The sequence below is a fragment of the Falco cherrug genome, chromosome 7 (genome assembly GCF_023634085.1).
Source record: "Falco cherrug isolate bFalChe1 chromosome 7, bFalChe1.pri, whole genome shotgun sequence".
Classification (NCBI taxonomy): domain Eukaryota; kingdom Metazoa; phylum Chordata; class Aves; order Falconiformes; family Falconidae; genus Falco; species Falco cherrug.
In genome coordinates, this window is record NC_073703.1 from 19,740,322 (window position 1) to 19,768,169 (window position 27,848).

Below are 27,848 nucleotides of genomic sequence, written 5' to 3' on the forward strand. Positions count from 1 at the left end.
ATATGAGTCATGCTGAGTATATAAACAGGGGGAAGAAGAAGGAATGGGGACACATTTGGCATTATGGCATTTGTCTTCCCGAGTAACTGTTACGTGTGATGGAGCCCTGCTTCCCTGGGGATGGCCGAACACCTGCCCACCCATGGGCAGTGGGGAATGAATTCCTTCCTTTGCTTTGCTTGTGTGCGCGGCTTTTGCTTTACCTATTAAATCATTCTTATATCAACCCTTGAGTTCTACATTTCTTTCCAATTCTCTTCCTCATCCCTCTGGGTCAGGGGGAGTGAGCAAGCAGCTGCGTGGGGCTGGGTTGCCAGCCGGGGTTAAACCATGACATCCTTATAAAAAAAAACCGGGGGGGGGGTGGTGCCGGGGGACGGGACATCTAACAGTGAGTTTGCTATACTTTGCAGTCCTCAGCAAAGTTTGACTTCATCATAAAAGGAGACTTAAGTGTACCATCACTCCACCAAAATTTTTAATGTGTAGTATTATTTGTTGCCTATGCTGCCTCTGAAGAGAGTTCTGGACAGTTTATATGAAAACTTTCTGCACTGTTATTTTAAGTGCAATAAACGTGCTATAAACATTACATTGATTTGCTGTAGACATTATACTGAGCAGAAAACAATGATAGATCGGTACTCTTTCAGAAAAAAAGTTATCTGAATTCACAGTAACCAACAAGTTTCTTCTTCAAATCAAAGTTGGTGTGCAATTTCCATTAAGCTACAAGAAAGTGCTGTTTACATTATTAAAATAGATTTGTATAGAACTGGATTGGGCACTTGAATTACATAGCTAATCCTTGGCGTACAGATTTTCTGTAAATCTCATTTCACAATTACTACTCGGGCCAACAGCTGGTTAACATGTGTAACTTATTTTTTTCAAGTTACCTTTTCTTATCTTTCATGTCACTGCCAAAGTTGCAGCTGTTAAGAGCTAGGAGGTGCCTATTTGAAATCCTTAGGAAAACTCAAGGTTGCTTTTTTATCTGGCTAGGCAGTAGGTTCTGATTTAGCTTTCTTAGTATGTCTGAGATTCTCTCGATAAATCAAACCCAGAAATATTAACAAAAACCTTTGTCTGCCATACAGATAAATTGTTTAATTACCTATTGATTTGCTCAGGTATATTAATGGGTATATTGCACTGCATATTTATCACAGCATCATAGAATTGTTTAGGCTGGAAAAGAACGTTGAGATCATCAGGTCCAACCGTTAACCCAGCACTGCCCAGCCCACCACTAAACCATGTCCCTGAGCACCAAGCTACGTGGTTTTTAAACCTCTCCAGGGATGGTGATGCCACCACCTCCCTGGGCAGCCTGTGCCAGTGCCTCACCACCCCTTCAGGGAAGAAATCTTTCCTAACATCCAACCTAAACCTTCCCTGGCGCAACTTGAGGCAGCTTTCTCTTGCTCTGTCACTAGTCTGGGAGAAGAGACTGACCCCCACCTGCCTACAGCCTCCTTCCAGGGAGCTGTAGAGAGCAATAAGATTCCCCCAAGTCTCCCCTTCTCCAGGCTAAACACCTCCAGTGCCCTCAGCCGTTCCTCATACAACTTGTTCTCTAGACCCTTCACCAGCTTCATTGCCCTAAGGCACACAATTCATGTTCAAGGAAGAGTCATTAGATTAAATCATGAGTTAGCTAGACACAATAGTAAGATTGTAGCCTTCTGACTCTAATTCAGCAGAAGCAAAGCAAAGGTTAATTGATTAGTGCACTTAGAGTTACAGAATGAATACTCAGCATTTCCACCTCAAATGAAACATCCAGGCACAAACGCTTTTCATCCTCCTCCTCAAGGGATAAGCATCCTTCAGCAGAACTGGTGTGTTCACACAGACTGAGAAGGGAGAGGAGCAGCAGATGATAATGGGAACATGAAGGTCAGAACCCACTTACAGTATCAAGGAAAAGGAGTAAGAACAAGGGCATGTATCCATGACAAAATCCACTATTCCAGGCGGGAGGTGAGGTAGGTGGGGAAGGGGAGAAACACTAGACCTTCTCTAACTATATATGTGTCAAACTGCAGACATGGCATTTCAAATTTTGCATGTGCTTACAAAAAAACCAAGAAGAAGCCATTGTGTTCATTACTTCCTCTGATATACTGTAAAGTTACATCTTATCATATAATAGACAAAATTCTCCTGAGATTTAGATCTGTGCAATCTAAACAGATGGGCTGGTGTCTATTTTCCATATAGTGACATGAATGAAAGTATGCCTACATGTGTGTAGTTACCTTTTACCTTGTATTTTAAAAGGCATTTAAAAAAATGTAGAGCCATAGCATATCCAGTTCTCCTAGAATTATAGCTATAGTAGTAAATAATAGGCAATTAAGCCAATTCAGTGACCTATTCAAAGCTCTCCTTAGAGGAGCACACACATCAAACTACCACTGGATCACAGTGAACAATTGAGATGCTTTACAAACCTCCAGAACGCTCCCTGGTGTGCAAGAGTCAACGTAGCCAACAGCAGTTTCTCTGACAACATTCCCCTGGATAACTAGCCTACACTCTTTAAGAACGAACCAGAACTCCAGCACTCCTGGAGGAACTCTGCAGCTGTTGGGTTTGGATCTATAACTGCTATGTAAATTTCCAACAGCAGCCTATACAGGGTTTTCCAATGAATAACCTTTCCACTTAGATTTTTTCTGGCTTCATAACAATAACTGCTTAGAGAGACAAAACAATTTGTAAAGAGAGCTTTAAAATAAATTCTGTATGCTAGGTCTTCTTTGTGTCACTCCACAAGTATCAGCATGCCATTACCAGATGCCAACATACTTTGGACTTTAAAATGTAGTGTCCATTCATTTAAAATCTGAAGAACTTTTCCAACTATAAACTACCATATAAATACTTACTGGGTCAAAATCATATTACAGAAATATTTTTTGTCAAAACCTATTCAACAAATCTTTCAATACTCTGCTTAATGTAAGAGAAATATTTCAGCAAATGTGCATTTACCACTGACTTCTGGTTTTTATACCATCCACTAAATTCTGAAGGTGTTTAAAGCACAGAGGCTTACTATGAAGCTTACTACTACTCTAGCAGTACTGTTACACCCGTAACACCACCATTCTGTTACACCACTCTTCCACCTCAAAACATTTTCACAAAATGTTGTTGAAGACAGGCATGTCATAGTGTGAGCTCCACCACACTAGGTAAGACTAAGATGCAATACAATTATCTGATGGTGGTTTTGAACTAAAGCTCATTACAATGAAGAGATTGATCACAGGCTTTCTGATTTTTCATCAAAATTGTTATGAATGATAACAGCAGGAAGCCTAAATATGCCAGTCCAAGAGAAAAGGCTTCAATTATTGGATCTGAATTACTGAAAAAACTCAAAAGTCAAAATACTAAGACAGGATACATTTACAAAGACCAAATAGCAATTACTGACATAGAAAATTATGTAGTTATTGGGCCAAAACTATCAAATTCCTTCCCTTCCCATCCTAAGAACAAACAGTAAGACATTCTCTTTTACAAAGAAGGCACAATGAAGCATAAAGCATCAGCAGGAAAAAATGAGCATAGAAACAGCAGGAGACAAAGATGAGCACTCCTGCACCACAGCAGGCCAGGGGTGGCTCAAATAAAAAAGGTCTACCACCATTTAAAAATGGCTCTCAGGACAAGGGTGTGGGGGTGGGGTGAGGGAGGAAGGAATGTTTTCTCATAATTTGGGATTATCATCTGGCTGTAATGTGACTGCAACAAACACAGTAATACCCTCAAGGTATCTGACTGATTCTAAATAAATTAAAGATAAAGCTATTTAACTGTCAGTGTGGTACAGTAAAGCCCACAACGAAACTTGACCCCTAGTGATATTAAATAAAAGGTGTCAGAGTTACCAACTACAGTGAGCATAGAACTGGATTGCTGGTGGATTAAACCATTGCCCTTATAAAAGTGAAATTACATTGTACTAAAAATATTTCCAGAAATATAACCCAAAATAGTAAAAAAAAGCTCCAAGTAACAGGGAAGGCTTCAAAAGAAAAAGAGTGGTATACACATTCTGGCCTCATACAAGTCAAAAACGCTACTGACATAAATAGCGATTTGTCTAGCAATTTTATCTGCTCTGCTAGTGCTCTACAGCACAAATATATGACACAAAATACCTCGAAAAATATAACTGGGCCTATCAGCTATACCGAAACACTGAAACCTAATGCTACACTATACTGAAATATGATGCAAATTTTGCAAGCACATTTGCAAGCCCCACTGTTTTAAATTAATCTCTGATACTATCCAGTTGGGAGTATGTGGAGGGGTTAATACCCGACTATGTTTTCTTACTTACACCTTTAAAATTCCACAAATATAAAGAAACACAATCCAAGAATATTTAAGACATATTAATTATTTTTTGCTGGACATAAAATTAACGAATTTAACTATTAAATCCTGATTCTTAATTTTATGTATTTCCCTAAACTTCTCAAGTCCCAAAGACAAAACAAACACCACACATATGCACACCTCAAAAAAAAAAAAAGAAACCTTGTGATCTCAACACACATCTTTGTCCTCATAAGCCTTAGCACTGACCTATTTATTCCCCAAGGAAAAATTCTGTCAGAAACAGCAGCAGAGAGCAGTTAAACAATATCATCGCACTCAGTCCATTTGGGGTCATTATTCGTTAGTTTCAACAACTTTGATATTTGAAGTCTGAAACCAACTCTAAGCTGCAGCTGGGGAAAAAACCTCCAGAGTTTGGCATCTGAAAAGCATTCAATTATATAATAATACCTGATATTGTGTAAAGCAGATGGGCTCAAACTAGAGCCCACTGCCCTCATGAGATTAGTAAAGACCTTCCAAGCGTCTGCAAAGTTGCTCGATTTTGCTTGTAAAGCTTGTGCAATTACCTAACTGGGCTTGACAGAGGGAGGAAAGGGTCTCCAGAAAAAAACAGCTCTTCAAAGACTAAGAAAAGGTCATCTGATTTCACAGTATGCACACAAGCACAAACTGAAGATTTAAAATGCTCATGAGTTAAGAGCTGAACAATATTTTATTCTGATCATGCCATAAAAATGGAGAAAATATGGAAATAGAATCTCTTATCTCCTTGTTCAGTGAGTTATTTGTGCAACCTGGATAGAAGGGGTCTCTTCCTCACCTGTCCAGAGCCTCCTTCTGGCCACTGTCACTGCTTCTGATGTTAACTCAGAGCGTGAGAGAAGAGCAGCAAGCTGGGGGGATCAAGCAATTCTTGTTTTGTCTTTTGGGCTTCCCTTCCCAAGCAGAGCCAGATACTTCTCTGCCACCCGCAGAATCAGAGAAATCATGCGAAACTATTTCAAGGTCAACAGACAAAGGTCAGCTCCACAACTATGAAAGTTGGGGGGTTCCCATCACTCAAGGCCTTGATCCAAAGAAGACAGAAGCACAGGTATAACTATGCAAATGAACCCAATTTTGCTAACTGCAGCTCAATATCACAGTATATGCTGATCGCAAGACTGCTGTGAGATGTCTCTCAAAGGGGTTCAGAAATAATGCTTATTTGCTTCTTAGTTTGTATGAATTATCTTTTTGACTGGAAACAATCACAGTACTGCTTTGTTTGTCCAAATGCAGATTTATGCTTGGAAATCACTGAAAAGCCAAAGAAAATGTTATATTCAGAAAGTAAGGTCACTCAAGGAAATAGCTACAGAGCCGAAAGTCCCATGTGAGTAATTGCCAGCTCTCAGAATTATGTTGTTCAAGATAAGATAAGCTACTGCCACCATAACTCTCTGTATTAGATGGCTGCAATTATTTCCCACTGATATACACTAAAATATGCAGGACTTCCTATTTCAGTACAACAGCAATACTCATTTCTTGACAATTTTGTGTTGTTGATTACTTTTTTTTTATCTAATGAAACTTTTTTCCTTTTTAAATATGTATTTCTGATTCTATCCATGTAAGATACATTAGTTTTTTCATTAGCATATCTGTGCTTAGAAAAGCTTTTTGTGTTACAATAGTCAGTCAGTCAGTAAAGCTTCAATTCATCAAAGCACTTAAGCCTGCACCTAACTAACTCCAAATATGCACGTAATCCCATTGACTTTAATGGGACTGCTTACTTGCTTAGTTAGGCATGTGTTTAAGAATCAAGGCCCATGTAAGCATAATTGTGCTCCTTGGCCTGGACCCAAGCCCTTCAAAAAGGAAGTAAGCAGAATGGAGAACAAATGTTTGGTAAAGCTGTAAGAAGGCACAGCAGCTTTCTAGGGAATATGCACAACATCAAAAATAATTAAACTATCTTTAAAGAAAATCCTAACAGTCAGAGTTAACTGGGAATCCAGTTATTGAATTCCACAAAGATACTTATGAACCTAAAGTGAACATTTCTAAGTACACTTATTCAATAAAGGTACTGGAAATCATAACTTAAAAAAAGCTAATACTAGAGCATACTAGCATTTTCTCCAGGTGTGTATATGCTGCTTCACACAACTCATCCAGTTACTAAGGAACATAATTGTCCAGTGTTGCTAAGCACTGACACTTCCCTCTTTTTATGGGCTGAACTTGACTTAAAATATTTTTAGAACAACGTATGTTGGAATATAATTTCAGCTAGGTGCACTAGTGTAATCAAGAATTCAGTCCTGCAGCTTAAACTTCCACAAGAATTCAGTGCCTCTCTGGGTTTTATTCAATGGAGAGCTTTACAAATCCTTATGTGAATGAATTGTTTGTATAAATTTTGTCAAAAAATGGAACTAAGTTTTTAATGCTAGATGCTGTGATGAACAGCGAAACAACATGGGAGTCATACAGTTTTACATCCTCATTATCAAGTAATCTCTTCAGAGTCAAATGTATCACCCTCTGTTCTACGGGACCAACAACTAAAAATGTACTGCCACTTCTAATTAGTTTTTTTATTGATTACAAGTTCTCTGGCTGCTCCACAGAATTGTAAAAAATAAACAGTTTTGATCAATTTAAAAATAAGCCCAATATTTATTTTTTTTTAGGGGTCAAACTAAAATGCATTCCATGTAAGAATAACCATTTCATTTTAAAACACTTAAAATAAAATTAGTGAGAAGCTAACTTCAGAAACGTACTGGATACTGGCAGTGACCTCCTCCTAGCACTCCTCAGTGTCCAGAGTGAGGACACACACCCAACAGGTAGAAATTCCAACATCTAGCAAGACTTCTGAAATTTTCACGTGTGTTCTCAAGCAAATACAGTTGACCTTAATGTAGGATAATGCTTTAAATTCCAACAGTGTTTTCTGTGGGAGTTACTAAATGGTGAGGCAAAAAAAAAGAAAGAGAAAAAGGTTCAACAGCCTGCAGTGGATACTTACCTGGAGGGTGAGACTGCACTCCAACAATCATAACTTCTATAGGAAGTGGAACATCTGCCCAGTGTATCAAGCAGCACGGTGACTGCGACAAATCTAAATGCAACAGGACATAGCTCCAAATCCCACTGAATTCACTACAATGTCAAAATTAGAAAGAATTTCAACCACCTTTAAGGCTGGTAAGAAATAGAAGATGCTTCCAAAAAGTACCCATTTTTAACATTTTCAAACAGAATGTCTTGAAACAATTGTGGTAACATAATAATCTAATCTAATTAGCATGTAGTTGCTGTTTAAATCCTACAGACGCTCAATAGCTGCAATATTTTTTGCCAAAACAAGATATGCTGAAAAAATATGACAAACAGTGTTTCTCAATTCTAAACACATCCTCCTTCACTGCAATTTGCTTTACGACAGGAACATCAAAAGAATGTATCTGAGAAACTAAAAGAGGTCCCTGGAAGACTCATTCTAATTAAGACCACTTTGCATCCAACCCAATTTAGAAAATGGAGTTATGAAAACTGCACAGAAAGGAAAAAAAAAAAAAAAGGAAGGGATATTACATTTCTTCGTTGTTGTTTTGTTTTGTGGGGTTTTTTTAAAGCAAAAGAACAATTCCTCCCATTGTACAGTCCCTGACATGCAGGAGCTGCTACTCCCAGGCCAGTTTCATTCTTGCCACTGCATGGCAAGTTAAACACAGGAAAAACTGACAGCTGGAACACGGTGCAAGTGGCAACACTGAAGACTTCTGAATGCTTTGCCGTTGCATCACCGATGTTCAAAAGAGAGTAGTGACAAAGGTAGCACAAGCTAACAGCAGATGAAGGGGCAATGGTTTCATCTATATGATTAAGATTAATTGAAAATACATGACAAGTGAGATTTTTCTGAGACTGACAAGTCCTCACACTTCCTAGCAAGCATAGCAGATAAAAGATAATATGGTTCTGATAACAATTAAACCAGAAGATTTCTTTAACAAGACTGGAATAATTCTCTTTCAGAATGGCACTTAGATATTTGGCTGTTCAAATGATCAAACACCCAACAGGTAAGGTGTTTATATCTTTTTATAAAATAGTTACCAGAAAGTTTAACATTACAAGAACAACTCTACAAAAAACATTTTCTGAGGGACACGGTCCCTAGTTTCAGTTACACGTACACTTTGCTCAGCAAAGCTGCACTGCGGGAGAAAATAAATAAGATGAACCCATTTTTTAACAATGACTCATAGTGCAAAAATAAGCCTGAAGCTTTTCTTAAGTACTGTTTTCACTGGCTGGTTCATCTTGCAGTGCAGAATTTAGAACTACTACTACTACAAACACGCAAGGCTTTAAACTCCTAATACATTATATTCACAGAAAGTACATCATGGTTTGCTTGTACTGGCTCTGAATAATACAGAAATACTCACTGCTTTAAGTATCTGGTACAATTCAAAGTTAAGCAACAACAACTGGAAGCCCACATTTTCAAAAGCACTGTACAGCAGAATTCAAACATTTTCTAGTCCAGGAAGATCCAGTTACTTAACACTGCTGTTGATGATGTACTTTTGGGCTGGTTTAATTGGTTCTGTCCAGTATCTGGTCTTGGGAACTACTTTTATCAGGACAAGTTACAAGGACAGTAAAGCATCCGTGAAGTATACTTTCCACACAGCTACTTTTAAAAGCTAATACAGCTATAGATCTGCAATGAATCTGTCAGATCACCTTCATGTTCTGTTACTGATGGAAGAAACACTGCACAGGCAAGATAATACTTCTGGAAAATCATATGCAAAAAGGCAATGGCATTAATATAGAAATTTTATCCAAAAATTCTTAGCTGTAATCTTTTTTTTTTGATGTATAGACTTACTACTTCATTTATCACCGAAAAGTGGGTGAAAATCAAATGAAGACTGGGATAAAGAATGGGCAACAAATACACATAGAAAAGAGAAACAATGGTATCTCTATCTATTTAATCCCATTTTATTTGGTGGCTGAAAACAGCAATGATCTCGGAGCCACTTGGAAGGTGGGAGAAAATCACAATGTACAAGCATTACTTGCAAAGCAATAATTTTTTTTTCTAATGTCTTGTTCTCCTAGAGAATTGAAATTTAAGCTTTATAAGTGTATCAGAGGGGGGAAACAAACCTACAAAAGCAATTCCAAGCTCTCCAGCCTAGCCTTAGTAGCTCTATAAATTTATTTGTGTCCATAACAGAGGTGAATGACCTCGGAGCAGTCTGAAAGTCCACTGCAAACATTCCAGAGTTCAGAAGTCATGTCCGTCACAGTGTGACTTTGTGTTGGTGAAGGGGCTTAACAAACTTCAGGCACATAAGATAAACGGCATCTGCCACATACAGCCAACTCTAAACAAACAAATCTCACAGTAATAAAATGTATTTGTTTTAATAAAATTCTATAGGCTGTAAAACAATATCCTTGTGCAGGTAGGATTTCCACAGGTCAAAGACTTCTCAGTCATGCCCCATTTCTTGAAATGTGAGCATAAACTGCAACAATCCCTTTAAAATGAAGGCTTGCCATGGTAGGAGACACATACAATTATGATAACTACTTTCCAGTCTTAAAGAATAAAGGCATTTTAGGCTGCATCCATGCAGGCTACTGTACCTATTCAAGGGTTTAAATGTGGGTATTCAGACACTAATACAGTTCTAATGCATACATATTTCTTCTATTCAATACAACAACAACCTGATGGAAAGATCATGAATCTCTCTAACACTCAAGGGTTGCACAAGGCCACCTGAACCTATTTTAAAAGTTGTTTCCTCCCTCTCAGCAAACATTCAGATGAATAATTTACAATTAAGCAGTGTTCTGGCCCAAAATTTAGGGTCCAGTTTGCCTGTGTTCATATTTTATGTGCATAAGCTTCAGCGAATATATAATCCCACCAATCTCTCAATATTTCACATTCAGTCCTTCTCCAATTTTACTGCTGAAGACACCTTAAGAAGCACTGTTCTCTGCATGAACAGTTTATGAGAATCTTAACTTGTGAAACAAGAACATTTACTACATGTATACATGTGAGAACTTTTGTTTAAAAAAAGTGGAAAAGATTAGCAAAGTTCTTCTTCAGCTTTAGCCACATACCCAGCTACAACAAAATTAGATTTGGCCTATCAACACAAACCCCAGAAAAGATGTTCTGCAATGGTTAAGGTAAATTCAGACATACTGGCCTTTGCATTTAAGTACTGAAAACTATGAAAACCCAAAACACATTTTTCTTCACACAACAATCAGTAAAACACATTTCATTCACTGAAAAAAAACCCTGGTAATAAAGCACAGCAATAAAAAGAAAGCATCTATTTGATTTTTAAAATCCAATTTACCTTCAAAACCAAAGAAGCCCTATCTGTAATCATGTATAGTACATCTGGCTTGAATAGCCTGAAGAGAAATGTTCAAAAAGACAAAAATGTAGAATTTTTACCTATGATGATTCAAGTGCTGAGCAAAATAGCTTAATGCAGTCCCTGAAATAACAAAATATGCCTAAGCAACAAAGAATCATTAAAGTCAAACAGCACCAAAAGTGGCGCACAGGTGAGGTGGACCCAAAAACCTACATACAAGCCACATACTCTTTTTGAATTCGTGTAGCACTCGGTGGATAGCAATGCTCTCAGCAAAATGTCATGCATGTTTATTGCATTAAATTCAAAGGCACGATTTATATTTGGTAATTTTTGTAGCATTACTGGTAGTTCTTAGAATTACTCACTGTTTTCTCATAGAATAACAGTAATGAATGTCCTCTTCAGCAGAGAGGCATCCATCATTCTAAGAATTTGCATGCTTCCAAAGAAGCTGCCAAAAAGAAAACAATTCACCATTCACTGCATCCCAAAAGGAAAAACAACAAAACAAAACAAGAAGATGCTTTTCCAGTCTTATCAATTTGTTGCAATGAGTTTACTTACTGAAGTGACAAGTTCCGCAGGAGCAATAGAAAGACCTCCTGAATCCTGATGGACCAGCTGCAGAAATCAAAGGTTCAAGCTATCTTTCTGACCCTCTCCAGAAGATGACCATCTCAACCTCCGGCATATTAGTGTACTAAACTAATTCATTTCAGCCTAAAATAGCTTTCAGCAGCAATTAAATTGCTAAAAATTCCTCAGTTTGCTACTGAAGTTGTTGAGATGCAAGCCTGGGTTCTCTTCTGGTAAGTATGTTTACTCAATTTTCCATCTATCAGCTAATGCCTCCTCCTCAAGGGAACAGTGTCAGTGCCCCTTGCTAATGCTATTTTGGATCATGAAAGTTGCTAGAAAAATTAAAAGAGCTATTCTGAAAGATGACATTTTTTCAAAAGGGTAGTTTCTTTTAAGAAAATTCATTTTCTAATATGACTAAAATCAATACTCAAGCTACAGCTAGTCACTGAAATTTAACATTAATGCAGATGAACAGAGCTACAATAATGGTGTAACCCTTCGCCCATGGCAAATGAAATGTAATGCAATCATCTTAAGTCTCTAGCTGCAACATTTCCAGGCTGCATTATTTCTTACTTTACACAAACAAGCATCACAGTCACAGGTGGTTGCTGTTTTAGCTAATCTGCAATAATGTGGTCTTGCACGCAACCCCTGCAGTACTTCCAAACCTTAGCAAATACCAGTTGATTTAAAGGCATGTTTTCTTCACGCTGCTTGTTGTACTGCACAGGTATCTGAAATACACAGATTTCCTTCTCAGACTACCCAAGCTGTGTAAGACTTCAAAGTCCCCTGTCCTCTCCCCTACAGAATGCTCCTTCTTATCAGTGTCACTGCAAATCTATAGGAGAACCGTCTAGATCTAGCTCTGCTCCAATTATCATCAGCAGAAGCATCAAGTTACAACTAGAGAATCCCAATTCTTCCACCCTACTAAACCGGGTAAAAATGTGTGTGTGCTAAGGAGAACAAACCAGCAATATAGCTACGGCGTAAAGCAACCCTTCTAGGAAAGTAAGACTACATTCATTTATTGTAATCGTATGTCAAGAACAGTGTTGAGGAAGAAGTATCTGAATTGTAGGAACATGTATTTAACACTACAGCAGGAAATTAGTCCCCTCCAAAGATGTTATGCTAAGCAATTCTACCACCTTGCTCTTTTATCAGATACCACCAATGCACACCTGAAACGTACATTAATTCATTAGACTTGTGTGTAAAGGCTCATACTTCTCTATAGAAAACAGCTTGGAATACAGGGAATAAACATGGACACGAAGGGAAAGAAAGTGCCTCTGTCACAGAAAAATTTGGGACTAGAGGGCTGATTTTACTCGTAACTAGTTTCTGAAGTTGCTCACTAGTAATCTGCAGGTATTTTTCACATTTAGATAGGAACCAAACAGATATGCACAATCTCGCTTCTGTCATCATAGTCCCTTGTCTATTCATGAACTTGAGAAGAATAAACCAGACTACATTATAAAGAGTATCAACAACAGACCAATATCAGTAACTAACAAGTCTCTGACATTTCTAACTTCTGTAAGGTCAATGTCCTGGCAAACAGCAGGTACTAAAATTTTAGGCAACGCTCTAGTATGGAAAGGGAAAGGCAATGTCTGTAAAAACATATATTTTATAGAAGAAAACAGATTTTTGTTTCAAAGTCATCTTTCCCTGCTATGATACACATACATACTTACGTTTCTAATTTCCACTACACAGGGTTTGTTAAAACTACACACAAGCCAAATTATACTAAAACACTGCCAGCAAACTATTAGGACTGCTTGACTGTGGCACAACTTTAACCTTGGCCAAGCTTTCATTTCATGAAATGCACTCAGATGCCAGGTTAAGCTGCCTCAAACTACAAAGCCAACAATGTCTGTCATGTGGCAGACATTGTCGATACACTTAAATGCAACATAATTTAAAAAGAAAATCTATCAAGTTTAATGCATGTGCTCAAGTAGGTTTTTACAAGAGACTTTGAACAGATCAGGTGTCACTCTTTGATAAAAGAGGGAACAAAGTTATTCACAAGCGTTTTGACAACTTCTCCATTGAATAAGGTATAAATACTCTTGTTCAAAGACACCACATTGTCAGAATTCCAGTAAATTGGATTGTCTCATCATCAGCAACAACGTAGTATATTCCTCTGCAGAGAAGCTGTGGTAATAAAAAGGATTAAGTATGTCAGTCTTATGTAGTAACATCCAATTTGTTCTGTTTTGTTCAAGTTTTGCCACTATTTATTCCAGTGTGAAAAAAACAGTTGTTACAATAATGAAATGTTTGGGGCCCCAAAATAGGGCACAGACTTATAAATGAATAGAATTTTTAATAAGGGTTTGAAATCACCTCACTGGTTTTGTGAAGTCTGAGCTGTTAAGTGGATGGTCTAGACAGTGTTTTATTTCTCTCAGCAACCATGGAAGCTGGCGATTTATATTACTTTAAATGAAAAACTTGATTATCATACATTCATGTGACTTCAGTCTGTAGGACTTCAAGAAAAGTCAAACACCATGGCAATTGTGGAAAAGAGGAGGAGGAAGAGGAGGAGGAAGAGGAGGAGGAAGAGGAGGAGGAAGAGGAGGAGGAAGAGGAGGAGGAAGAGGAGGAGGAAGAGGAGGAGGAAGAGGAGGAGGAAGAGGAGGAGGAAGAGGAGGAGGAAGAGGAGGAGGAAGAGGAGGAGGAAGAGGAGGAGGAAGAGGAGGAGGAAGAGGAGGAGGAAGAGGAGGAGGAAGAGGAGGAGGAAGAGGAGGAGGAAGAGGAGGAGGAAGAGGAGGAGGAAGAGGAGGAGGAAGAGGAGGAGGAAGAGGAGGAGGAAGAGGAGGAGGAAGAGGAGGAGGAAGACAGAAGGAAGAGGAGGAGGAAGAAGAAGAAGAAGAAGAAGAAGAAGAAGACGAAGAAGAAGAAGACCAAGAAGAAAAGATGAAGAAGAAGCCGAGAGGGAGAAGAAAAAAAAAAAAAAAAGGAGAGTGAGAAAACGACAATATCTCACAAAAAAAAAGATGCCAGTTTCACTGCAAAGCCACAAAAAAGTCTGGCTCATTTCAGGTTTTGTTAAAAATTCAATTTCAACCAAGTTTGAACAAGCTCATTTTGATCTAGCTGTATGCCGTTTTACAATCTCTGATCTAATCTTATTAAATTTCACAGACTGAGGTGGTACCAGATGACATCCAGAATCCTTTTTTTTTATTTTGGGATTTTGAGAAAAGCTCAAAATCCTTATGGGAAAACCTAACCAATGTGAAATTTAAACTGAAGGGAACTCTGCATAGACTCCCATGATACAAAACACGGTTTCTTGTAAGCATAAGCTTCTGCATGAAAATTGAAACTCTGGTCTCAGCAAAGGATTACGATTCACATTCTTGCTCTCCCTGAGAATATTCTCCTCACCTTTGTTCTGCTCAAGGGCAAAACACTACTTCCTGCAGATCAATGTGGTCAAAACATATAGGAAGTCCACAAAAAATGGTCTGTTGCAGTAAAGTAATGTTGGTTCCACCAGGCTCAGTGCCGGGTCCTGCCCGTGGGGCACAGCAATCCCACCCAATGCTACAGGCCTGGGGCAGAGCAGCTGGGGAGCTGGAAAGGACCCAGGGGGCTGACGGCGTGAGCCTCCAGTGTGCCCAGGGGGCCAAGGCAGCCACCAGCATCCTGGCTCGTATCCCAAACAGTGTGGCCAGCAGGGCCGGGGCAGGGATCGTCCCCCTGAACTCGGCACTGGTGAGGCTGCACCTCAAACATCGTGTCCGGTTTTGGGCCCCTTGCTCCAAAGGGACACTGAGGGGCTGGAGCGTGTCCAGAGCCGGGCAGGGGGCTGGGGCAGGGGCTGGGGCACAGCTCTGATGGGGAGTGGCTGGGGGGGGCTGGGGGGGTTAGCCGGGGGGGCTGGGGGGGCAGGCGGATCTTATTGCTCTCTACAACTAGAGGCATTAAGAGCGCATCTGGGACAAAGACGCATCATGTGGAGGACACAAGAGCTAGTTCCCACCAAGCCACCCGAAGCAGGAAAGTTACAATACTATTGGGCTCTGCCTCAGTTTAAAAAAAAAAAGTTTCTTAACAGGGCTACAGAGTCTGAAAAAAGTTTTTGGGTCCAGTTTGCACATTCTGCACACACTCAGGTCTCTTTACACCAGTGCTATATAAACGATAACCAGAGAGGTTAAAAGAAGCATCCAAGGTCATGCAGGAAATCTACTGCAGAACAGCCCTGCTAGTCTGACTGGAACAGGGATCTGAGTCCAGACCAGCTCTTAGGAGCAAACAACCAGCCGCTCTACACCATCCAGTGACTTCATCTCTCCATTACATACTTGTAAGACTTCAACTTTTCTGTTTCCAACTATCTCTTCTTTCACACATACACTACCACACTGTCTTGTGTTTCTAACATGGTAGTACCTTTTTTCGTGGCTTTCATTTAACAAAAAAAGACAACACTTGGACCATATTTTAAGACAGAACAGCTCCTTAACTATTTGCTCTGGGTGCATCTATATATGTGTGTACAAGTGCCTGTCTAAAAAGAAAAAAATATGCACACACAGAACTAATGTCTCTATGTACCTTCCTCCCAAGGACATGACAAATTTGCCCATCCCAGTCTATCAAAATTGTAATTTTTGTTTTAATACAAGTGCCTAAAAACATACTGGATCCTTTCCAGGCTCTAAAGTAATATTATAATGTAGTAAAATAAAAACAAAGCCTAAAAACTTAATTTCCTGCAGACCAGATTTCCAAGATTGCTGTTCCAGTTTCCCAATTAAATAATAGGTAGTTTGGAATATTCTGTTACAGTTATTAGTCTTTTCAATTTGCTCCCAAAACTCATCAAAACAAAATTAAGCGTTTACTTACCATTTGGCTTCTTAGTAAAAAAACAGCTTAGGCCAAACAGCATTTTGCTGCACTGTCACCACTTTCTAAACATTCTTCTACTTCCATTAAGACCTCTGGGTTACCGGCTCCTGATAGTTTATTGTAAGTTCTTAGCAGTTTTGTAGTTAATGGAAAAAATTCTACTGTGCCTAAATTCAAAAATTTCTGAGATGCATGAATTGTAATAAAATTTCAATCTTATCAGCAATTTTATCACTAGTAACAGTAATTAAAATACTACCAATATGAACCTGTTGCCAGTTGGTATATTACTATTATAAAAGAAAAGATGAGCAAACTTTTAGCAACAAATAGATTTTCATGTTTTATTTCTAAGAGCTCTGACATGAAGACCTGAAGTATCACTAGTCAGCTGCATCACTGCTAACATTGCACTAGCACAATGGAGGTGCAGCCAGAAACCAGCACAGGTTATCCAACTGCAAATGAAAAAAAAAACCACCTTGATCTCTAGACCATGGACATCATAGAAGACAGCATGGATTCAAACTGACAGAGAGAGCAACAAACAAAGAATCAAAACGAAAATTAAATGCTAATTCCATTTAGTGTTTCAGTGACTGTTTTAGCATTCACCTCATAAATCCTCACATATGTAAGCATTTATTTTTCCCCACAAGTGTTCATAAATAGCCTCCCTCCTACCTCATGACTCCCTCTCACAGGTGAACATTTCAGTCTGTTAGTAAGCTGTCTCTAGTATAAATACATTGCCTTTTTTAAAAAATTTGTAATAACTTATAGTCTTACTGCACATTCTGACCCCCCTGCAGGTTAAACTCTACTAACAGACAGCATGCAAACAGAGAGAAAGTAAACAATCAAATGAGAATTCTCACAAAGTATGTCATGCCATATTAAGCCTGCTCTAATACTGTATAACTAAGTCTTCTCCCCACTCCCCCGCTCTCCCAGCTTTTCCTATGTTTATCGTGACAAATCATTTGTGGTTGTTTACAGTGACAGTCTTTTAGTATAAACATTACCAGACAACAATAATTCCAAGAAGGCAGTTTCTTCATTATTTTGGTTTTGTGCATGACATAACACACTTCCTGCAGTAAGAAAGTTGCCCTATCCAGCATTTCTGTGGAACAATGGCACAAAAACAATGCAGCCCATCCCTGACCTGCCTGATGCATCACAGCCTCTACTGACAGAAACACAACACACAGAGAATAAGCCAAAATAGCACTTAGTCTACCAGGGGACGATTGACAATGCCTAGTTTTAGGCATCTAATCAAAGTGCCAGGATCTCCTTATATATTCTGCAGAGAGGTATCTATAAGCCCTTTTTGGGAATCCTAACCTAACCACCACAATGAGATGCTGAAAGTTAAATAGCTTGAACATTTCCCAGCTCTGATCTCTAGCACAAGAAACATAATCCGCTCAATTAACAGAGAAAAATTCTGTAACCAAAAACACAGATCAGGTTTTCTTAATGGTATCATTTATAATTTAGGAATAATTGTGAAGTTTTCACCCATGTTCTAAATAGGAGAACAAGAATGAATATTTATGCACTCAGTCCCCTTCTTAACTTTCCCCCCATTGCTGGCTTGTCCAGGTGTTAAAAAGATCCCTTACATCTGAGTTTCAGAACATTATTTCTGCTGCACCCTTCTTTGTTTCCTTGCAATAAAATCTAAATTACTTTGTTTCCTTTTGCTATTTAACCTCAGAAAACGGGTCTTGCACTACCTACATGATTTTCTTTTACAATCGCTTTCCCATCTCCCTCGAATGAATTTCAACTGGTTGAAATTTCTTGTATTTTTTTTCTTTGAACTGCTGTAATGTAACACAAAACAGATTTGGTTCTCTTGGTAACTTAAAAGGCATTAACTATAAATTAGTAATTCCTGCATTATGAGACATCACATAAAACACTTGGACCTCAACCACAGTACAGAGTACACAGTTCATCAGTTTGCCTGTTTTGTGAATGCAGTACCATGCTACAAGCTGTCTTACTATAGGTTATCATAGCTTGGCTTGTTAGACTACATTCATGAATACTCTGGAAAAGGGCAGAGAAAAAAGGAATAGTTTTGAGATCACATTTATTTTGTATTTTGATCCATATTTCTTTTTTCATGTCTACACTTAATTTACACATAATGTCAGAAAAATAGTGTTTGAGAAGCAGAACCAGTGATCAGGAGCTTGGGTTTATTTATGAACAACCATGTGAAAGGACTGGTGTGTTACTGAATGTTTCTTCATAAACACTCTCAGCATCCTTTGACAGTAGTACATTACTGTATTACAGACTTTATCTTGTTTCTTTAAAAGCATGTGAGGTGCAGAACATGATTCTGCTGAAAGGATTACTAAACTGCATGCACTGTTGTTTGTACTGTGAACTCAAAACAACCAAGGTCATCTCTCTCACTTCCTATGCAGCAAACACTGCCAGTTGTAGGCCTCAGAAAGACACTTAAAATTACTATCAAAAGCTTCAAGCGAAAAAAGAAACTTTGAACAAGAAAGTCAAAACTAAAAGGACTGGCATTAACAAAAAAACAACAAAAAAACCCACTAAAATGCTGAAAAAAAAGTCTAAAAGATAGGAATGAGGGGTGGGGGGGAAAAGACTGGCAGGGATTTACAGAGTTTTGTTTACTCTTCAGCTGCTAGAATCATCACCTATCTTGGAGCCAAACACTGAAGAGAAGATATACTCAGTGCTAGACTCAGAGAAGTCTGTAGCACCCAACAGTGATCATTTCATTATTCCAGCCTGGCAGATAAACAAACCTGGCTTCACTTGTAGCCTGATATATATCAATATATCTTATAAGGGGAAAAAACCAAGGCCTAACAACATACAGTATTCTTATTTTCTATGCCATTAGTATCCCCAGCATTCTTGAAAACTTCACATTTTTCTAGTTTTATTTTTGATTTTAAAAAATATTTATTATTTTGAAACTAGTTCAGAGGGAAGAGTACCTCAAATGTAGTAAGATTCCCTAATTGTGTCACTTAATCATTAGAAAGAGTACCATTTGCTTTCAGAACTACTTTTGTAGTGACACAATTACGTTCAAAGCTGGTATGTATTTTCTAACACTGTTATCCAACCTGTGAAGACAGATGCATACTGCAGACTAAGGATTACATTCTACCCTTTCAGAAAGACATGTGAATCTGCAAAATTATTTAAAAGACATAGTTAAAAAGAACTGTAGAAATAAGAACAAATTACAGCTACATACAACTCCTTTACTTTCCTATGTCTCAAGCTGCTTTGGATAGGCAAGTTATATATTATTGACTACATCTAACAAGAAAACAGAGACAGTGGAGCGTAGAGATAATCAGAATTTGGATCAGCCATTCTATGGCTCAGTTCAGCATCTATTTTTGACCAAACTGAGGTAAAGCAAATATTTCCCAAGCAATATACTATGTAGAATATTTAAAAGCAGTTTAAAAACATCTTAGAATGAAAAAAATTCTGTAAAACCATTTTAGGTTTATTTGGGTTTTTCTTGGTTTTGGGTTTTGATGTTCTGTGAGGGTTTTTTTAAATTTTACAGTTTTAACTTCTTTTTATTTTTATATAATTGTGTAACTCCATAGCAGTAAGATATAATTGAAAGTTCTAGTATTATATCTTTCAAATTTTCAGTTACACAAGGAAACTATTTCCTCTTTGCTGTTTAAGAAAATGATCTAGATAATGATCTAAAAGAAGGAATATAATTTATTATATAAGCATTATAAGCTTATATAATTATAAGCATCAGTTAACCTTAATTACACATGCTATTGACACGCTATGGAACTTGAAATTTTACAAAGCATTTAATTTTTTGAATTCTGGTTAGGAAAGTTTTCAAGATTGAGGTTTTATTTCAGGTACTTCACATTGGAATTTTTTATCACTTAAGAAAAAAATGTGTTTGAATCAGGCTTTTTCCAGCATAAGTATTTCATTTTGCTTTTCCCCAGCAGCGGGGAGAACATTTTAACATACAGTGATAACTTTCTTCTCCAGTACTTGTAAGCCAAATTTTAATGTTATTAAATTATATTGTGTCTTTTCACAAGTTCCTTGTCAGGCTGTAGTTCAACAGAACAGTGAAATCTTATTGGGGTTCCAAGTGCTACAGCAAAAAAAAGGTTATATGCACATTTATGACATGCAGATCTTATATAAATTCACTCTCAGAACCAGCTTAAAACTGGGAAGAAGGAAAAAAAACCCCAACAAACAAAAACCCAAACAAAAACCCCCACAGCACTAGTATAAATGCTGTATTGTATGGGCTAGGTAAATACATTAAATGCCATCGTAAGGAACACATGACCTGGTAACATCAGTATTACTGGCTCATTTATAATGAGACTAAAAAGTGCAGAACTAGAGAGTCCGTACCCACTTAATGGAAGAGTGAGGAGCTCCATCCTTTGGATTGAGGTCTTTCTCCAGACAAGAGGTTGACAAGCAGGGGGAAAAGAACAAACATACACATCTAGTGCTTACTTATTTTGTTTGAACTTAACTGAGTTGAATGCTTTGTTATTCACAGTTTCCTATCTTCAAATTCTACATCAGTTCTAGCTCAGTTCAAAGGCAGTAAAGTTATCCTTTCCGTATCCTTTACATGCAGTGATTGCACCTGCTGTGTATCAGCTATCAGAAGCAATGTAAATTAGGTCATGGCCAACAACCATATGCCAAAAAAAAATTTAGTGTTGCTTTACAAAAAAAAAAAAAAAAAGTGTTGCTTTATAAATGGAGGAAGGCAGAAGGACCTTTTAGACAGTGAGATCAAGAAATCTTACAGAGGCTCACTTATTCTGTGTAAAACATTTAACACGAAACTATGCAAACAGAGAAGAAGCAGCAAAAGGAGTTATTTCTTAGCTCCCAGGAACCTGTTTCTTCCATTAACACCTTATTAAGGCCAGGCAGGTGTTTCCCAATGCAATGCTTGGGATTAGCAAGTCATTATGAAGAGAAACAATGAAGAGTCCTATTTCCAACAATGAAGAAATTATAACGGCATACATGAAAGGTAGAGAGAGAGAGTGCATTCTATTGTAACTATAGTTTTTCACTTTTATGATGTATTTTACAAATCGTTTTCCCTTGAAAGAAAAAGCCTCCAACAGAGGCTCCATACGCAGTATGAGCAAAACTAAATAGAGATCTGACGAAATGCTGATTTTTGCCTCTTTGAATGCACCCTACCTACTCCTTGAAAAGGTCTTGAGCTCAGAGCACAGTGTCCTCAGCTACTATTGACAGAAACCAAACAAAAATTAAGAAAAAAGCAAGCCTTCAATATTAACTAGAGGTTTCATTCTCATTCCATTCCACAATGCATTTCAGCATCTGAATGCCATTAGGCTCCATAACCTAGTTCTCAACTTCTATAGAGCATATCCTGTGTGCAATCCTATCCTGGGTAAAGCCTTGGTGGCAATTCTCTGCAGCATGCAATTTCTTAACACAGCAGCTCCCATAGTAAAAACAACATAACTAATTCACTATTTTAAGGCCCACATTTAGGATAACATCATATAACTAGAAACAGTTCATTACACTGGTCCTCCTCAAATACAAACAATGCCTGACACCAACCTTCACTCCCCCTTTGTACCAGTTAGGCTAATACCAAAGTACTGGTGGACAGAGTGTGCCACTGAAGCACAGACCAATGTTTCATTTGGTGCCATTTCTCTGGCTACTTTTGAAGCCTTCACATCTCAAGACACCAAGCTTTACAAAGTTCTGTGTAGTGAAGAATATACCTCCCTCTGAGCAGCCAAGTAAGATGAACAAGAAACTGCAAAGATTTGCTGTCATTCAGCTGAAAGACAGATATGGGTATCTATGTGCCCTTCCTTCTGCTATATTAATCCAGATATCAGGTTCTTCCTTACATTATTATTGATAAAAAATGAACACTGTAATGCCTAAGAACAAGAAGCTAGCACAGCACAGAGTACTTGCTCAGAAGAACTTGCAAACTAAACAGAAGAGGTCAGAGAAAGAAGTCTGACTCCAACTTTAAGAAAGCATGCGCGTGCGCACGCACACACACACAAACCAAATCCACCCCACAGCCTTTTTTTCCAGTGTCATCAATCAACATTACACAAGTAAGTTGAGATTCCTACAGAAAACAGATTCTTTACCCTTGCAAGAACAAGCATAGGACTACTTTATATTCCAGCATGTATGAGTTATGAGAAGAACTCTAACTTACAGAAAGTGCACGGTTCTCATCGTTCTGATCTGTTACTCTGATCCCACAGGCATTAAGAGTTTCCTAACTTAAAACAATAACGCCACCTATAGTTCTATTACCTGGGCACCAGCGCATGTCAGCACAGTCCCAAATGGAAGTTCCTTGCCTGATCATGTTTTTCTGATGGAGATTTAGCATGCTTGGTTATGCTTCCAATAGCTGACTTAAGTTACATCCCTATAAAGTTTGCAAGGATTTCAACATCTGATGCAATTTATCTTTTTTTCAAGACAACCACAATCTCTAATGCCAGTCATTTTGCTACTGAAGTTACTCACTGGGTGCATTTAAAAACTGCTCAGATATTTCAGTCAACTGGAAGATGAAAATTAACGGCAATGCAAGAGAAAATACAATATAAAAATCAGGAGAGAGGAAGCAGTTGCTTCAAGTACCTTTAAAAGGTATCTACAGCTCCCACCCAACTGACGTTTTATGTGGAATGCTAATACATTTGCAAAGTGCGCCACCGCGTGGTAACTAACATCTCTGCAAAACCTATTTGCTTCCCAGCTTCACAAATAACCTTTTTTCTGCTGCCAGAACTACAATGAATCAATGCTCACACGTGCCTAAATATTGGGAAAGAAGATTTCTAGCAGAAGTGTCCTAGATGGGGATAAAAAACCACATTGAACATACTTCCCTATGTATGTTTACATTTAGTAAACTATGGTCAAGGCCAAAATTATTAAAAGCATTCTTTCCTCATACTTTGCTTTATTTATTAAAACCTCATCACTATTCCACTCACATTTCTCTTCTGAACTTAAAAACTACTGAGTAGGCTCATCCCATTGGATCAGAAGAAATAAAAGGATACACTGATTTAAAGCAAACAGAAAACATACCTCAAAACAAGAAAACAGACGCTTCTGGCTAAACCCCAAGTTGAAGAAGCCCCATTCTTAGGCATTCTTTAACTTAACAGTACTGTGAAAATCCACAGTTAGGAGAGGGGTAGCAAATGTATTAAAACAAACAACACATAATAATACTGAAACATATTCAAAGCATATATATTAGCAATAACCAGCTGTGGCACTAAATAAAAATTTTGAAAAAACAGAAGTGGAACTCGATAGAAGGACTGTCAATGAAAAAGGTTGTTCACTTTCTAAAATTCATCAGAAGAATAGTGCTCAAATGTGCAGAAAAACAGACAAACACAGAAATAATAAAACTGATTATCAAGATCATTGTTATACTTCTTTCTTCTGCATAGCTGGAATATCACCCAGTTCTTCCTATTTTACCTTGCTTTATTTTAGAATTATGTAATTGCTTTAAAAAGGTTTCATTTAATTAGAATTCAGTCTAGTCTGCACCAGGAAATACACAATCTTCAGTGAGCGAGCTTTTTTTGTAGTACTTGCATTATTAAATATGCCAGTTATCACAATGTCACAGGCAAATAAGAAAGTGAAAAGACCAAACAAACAAATTAGGATATTTCATCATAAGACCATATATATTAAGTTTTGATAAAGGACTACATCTGAAAAATAAGCTTTTATATATCACCTCTTGTGCTGCACATGTTACAAAGTTTTTACTTCCAGCTCTGGGGGCCCACTGAACAAAGGAATAGCAAACAGTGAAAAAAGATACTCTCCGGGACGCTGTTCAGAAGTAAGTACTCAGAAATATACTGTTGTTCTGTCCTGCATAATACTGTAATGGTCACAACCACCATGCTGTAAGAAGGACTTTAGAACATACTACTGTTCTTAAAATCTTCTCTTACACTATTCTCTTTGCTGATAAGATTAAACAATACTTCAGTTTCAAAAGCCCATTCTAACATTGGTTAACAACTTGAAAAGGAGATAAAGTACTGAACATTCTGGTTTTGACTTTAAGACAAAACTTCTCTTTCATGTATTTTTAGTGTTAACTGGTGTGACTGCATTTGATATATTGAGAACTTCTAACTAATATTACTTGTGGTTGCCCAACGTAACTTTTTAAATGGTTAAAAAGTGAGAAGTGAGAAATACCTTTTTTCATGCATGTTTAATTTTTACTTACCTGTCTCGATCATATTCTTTAATCTAAGTTATTTTTATTATAGCAACATTTTCCACCTTTTTTTTTCTAAGAACTAGAAACAACAGTCCTGGGAACAAAACAGATGATGTTTTTTTAACACCAGGATATTATTGTTATGGTAATGCAGTAAAATGTCCAACAGAGGGTGACAGAGACCATAAATGCCTTAGACATTGAAATACTCTGACATTAAAAAAAAATAAAATAATGTGCAGTTAAGGAAGACCTACCTACTAGAAAGACTTGAATAAGCTTCATTACTCGAGAAACATTTTCAGTGAACTGTAAATAACAACTTTTCAGGAAAATATTCTCTTAAGCATCTGACAGTACAAAACCTTAATTATTTAACTCTCTACTTGTAATTACATCATTCAACTACATTCACGTTCACTCAAGAACGTACACAATACAGAACAGTACACAAGTGTAATATCACTGTTAAATAGAACTATTCATTTTTTATAGTTTTGCTGTTTATGCAAGTAGAATACAAGTCTTGGATTCCAAACCACTACAGCCTAGGAATCCCTAGCTTTAAGAGAAGGCTATGGCAAGGTCTTACTGCTGTCTACTTCTGTTGGGAGGGTAACAGAGAAGATAGAGTCAGATTCTCAGAGATGTGCAGCACTAGGTTGAGAGACCAAGGGCATAAGCTGCAATACAGGGAATTTCAATCAAATGTGAGGAAAAAGATTCTACCATTACGTTGCTTAAACAATGGAACAGGTTCAAAACTCTACCTAGAAAAGGCCGTGATAGCTATCTGATATAGCTAGGGTGTTGAACTACATGATCTTCCCAGGTACCTTACAATCAGATTTATTCTACAACTCTATGAATCCCAAGTTAAATATCCACAGTAAGGATTCACAACCTGTTGTTTGTTTTATGCAGCTTTGGGAAGTTCTACACAGACAATCGGTGACTTTTCCGAATTCAGAACACTTTACTACTAGGCTGCTGAGCACTCCCTTTGCTTTCTATCCCAGACCTCCAATCCAAATGTATCAGTATACACTTCTGTAATTGCACAGTACTGGGAAAATACTACAGCTGGTATACTAAATCTGTTTTTCAGTTTTCTGAGTCATGGATCAGAACTGTAATAAAAACAAATTTCTGGCCCTTTCTGAATTGGTCTAAGATCAAGGAAAGCTTTAAAGAATAACCAACTTCACACAGATCTATCATCTACAAAGGAAATTCAAAGCTGTGGCTCTGCTTGTGCTAAGAAATACAGAACAGAAACATACATGGCATTGTCCAGATGTGCACAAGTAAGAGGAATCTGAACATGCTGAGGAAAAGGTTGTATTCATAAGTGATTTCCTCTGGCAAACCAACTACTTAAACTGAACTTGACCTTTCACTATTTGAGCTCATGAGCCACATCTGACCCACTTCTGCTTGTTTTACCAACTGATACATGGGAAACATCAGCCAAGTATCAAATGCCCCTTGTTAGGAATTTATTTCTTTCACTAACCTTACTTGAAATATTAAAAACTACTTTTTTTTCTAAACGCCATAACATTCTGTTTAAAGTTGCTACCATCTTGCTTAAAGCAGCGTATTTATTCATTACAAAGGGAATCTACAAAGCAGACTCCAAAAAGTCAATACAGCAGCTCCTTCTGAACCCTTGAAAAATGACCATTCACTTAAGTATTTTCCAAGAGAAGATCACTGCTGAGTAAATGGACAGCCAGTAAGACCTGGTTCTTAAAAATGGCAAACATGGACCAATCAGAAAAGTTACACTAACACACCAGCTAAAAAGCAATCAAAATAAACACATAATGGAATAAACCATTATGTTGCAGACTGGAAAAAATATACCCACTCTGAAGTTTAATCAAAGAAAGATGTTCTATTTCTCTCTTATTTAAGCTTCCAGTCTTTTTCTTCTGATTCTTTCAGAGAACCTCTTCTGTAGAAAGCTAAGCATGTGGAAAAAGCTCACTGGAAATCCTCTTTAGTGTGGTCAGAATACCTTCTGAATCCAGACTTTCAGCATTCCATAGTTTGCTCTCAGTAGACAGAAACATTAGTTAAGAAATAAAACCTGTAATAATAAACGTTAATGTTTTTCACATCTACTCCCCCCTCACCAAAAAAAAAAAAAAAAAGAAAAGAAAAAAAAAGAAGAAAGACATTCAAGACATCAATTCACAGGTAGAGTGATACCAACCTCATACAGAAATTACATATGGCATAGAAATTACATATGACATAGACAGTCTAGAGGCAGCCTTGCTAGAGACAGTAGCCTTACCTTGCACTGCCCTGCCACACAGATTGAAGTTCCATTTTGGTCACAGGGTGTCCCATCTATCACCTTTTCAGCTTGTCTCACATAGAAGCGGTAGCCTATAGCACGGCAATTCAGCTCACACTTCTGACTTCCCTTCACTGTGAAAAGAGACAGAAGTCCTCATTGTAAAGAACACAGCAGCAGTATTTAAAAGGAAAAGCCCATTAAAATAGCACCAGAGGTTTGAGAGTTCACATCAAATAATCACACTAACATTTAGCACTAAGAAACACATAAAACAAGCTAGTTGCAAATTTTAAAAAATTCTGTTTTTTCCTCTTCATTTTTACAAGTTGCACTTCAGTGACTATTCCTTAGTTCAAGAGAAAATTAAGAAAAAACAACGCTTTGATTTTTTAAAAATAGATAAAATGCATCATTATTCAAAACCTTGTGATCTCTGTCGGAACACAAGAACCAGAAGGAAATCAGCCCACTGAACTCTAGGTGAAAGGAACACAGAAGACAAGAGTTATCTTCTCTTGTGAAAATCTATTAAAACAGATACAGCCTAACACCCTACATATCCTATGCTATCAAGTTTGTTAACACATTTGTGTAGTCTCTCTATTTCAAATCATCTGTCACGTTGAAGTTGCACACAGTTCATTACCCCTATTTGCCAACTGAAATAACAATACCGTCATTTTCTTTCCAACTAAGAGCAGCACTGTTACATGCTGGCAGTGAGGTACCAACAGAATTCCTTTTTCTTTTGACAATACTTTCCTTGCTGCCATAATCAAAAACTAAAACTCCCCTGACTTCACCAAGCTTCCCCTCATACCCTGTAACATAACTGAATCCCACTATTTAATCTGCCAAAGGAGATGCTATATACCTTTTTTAGCTGCTAAAACATGGTATTCCCATTCTACTT

The 27,848-nt window shown here is 37.7% G+C and overlaps 1 protein-coding gene across 1 annotated transcript in view; it reads right to left on the reverse strand.

Moving 5' to 3' along the window:
• Nucleotides 1-27,848, reverse strand: part of THSD4 (thrombospondin type 1 domain containing 4) — a 319,815-nt gene that overhangs the window by 160,893 nt on the left and 131,074 nt on the right. The window contains exon 7 of the mRNA XM_055716936.1: nucleotides 26,930-27,066. Coding sequence (XP_055572911.1) covers nucleotides 26,930-27,066 — 137 coding nt within the window. The remainder of the gene's footprint in view (nucleotides 1-26,929; nucleotides 27,067-27,848) is intronic.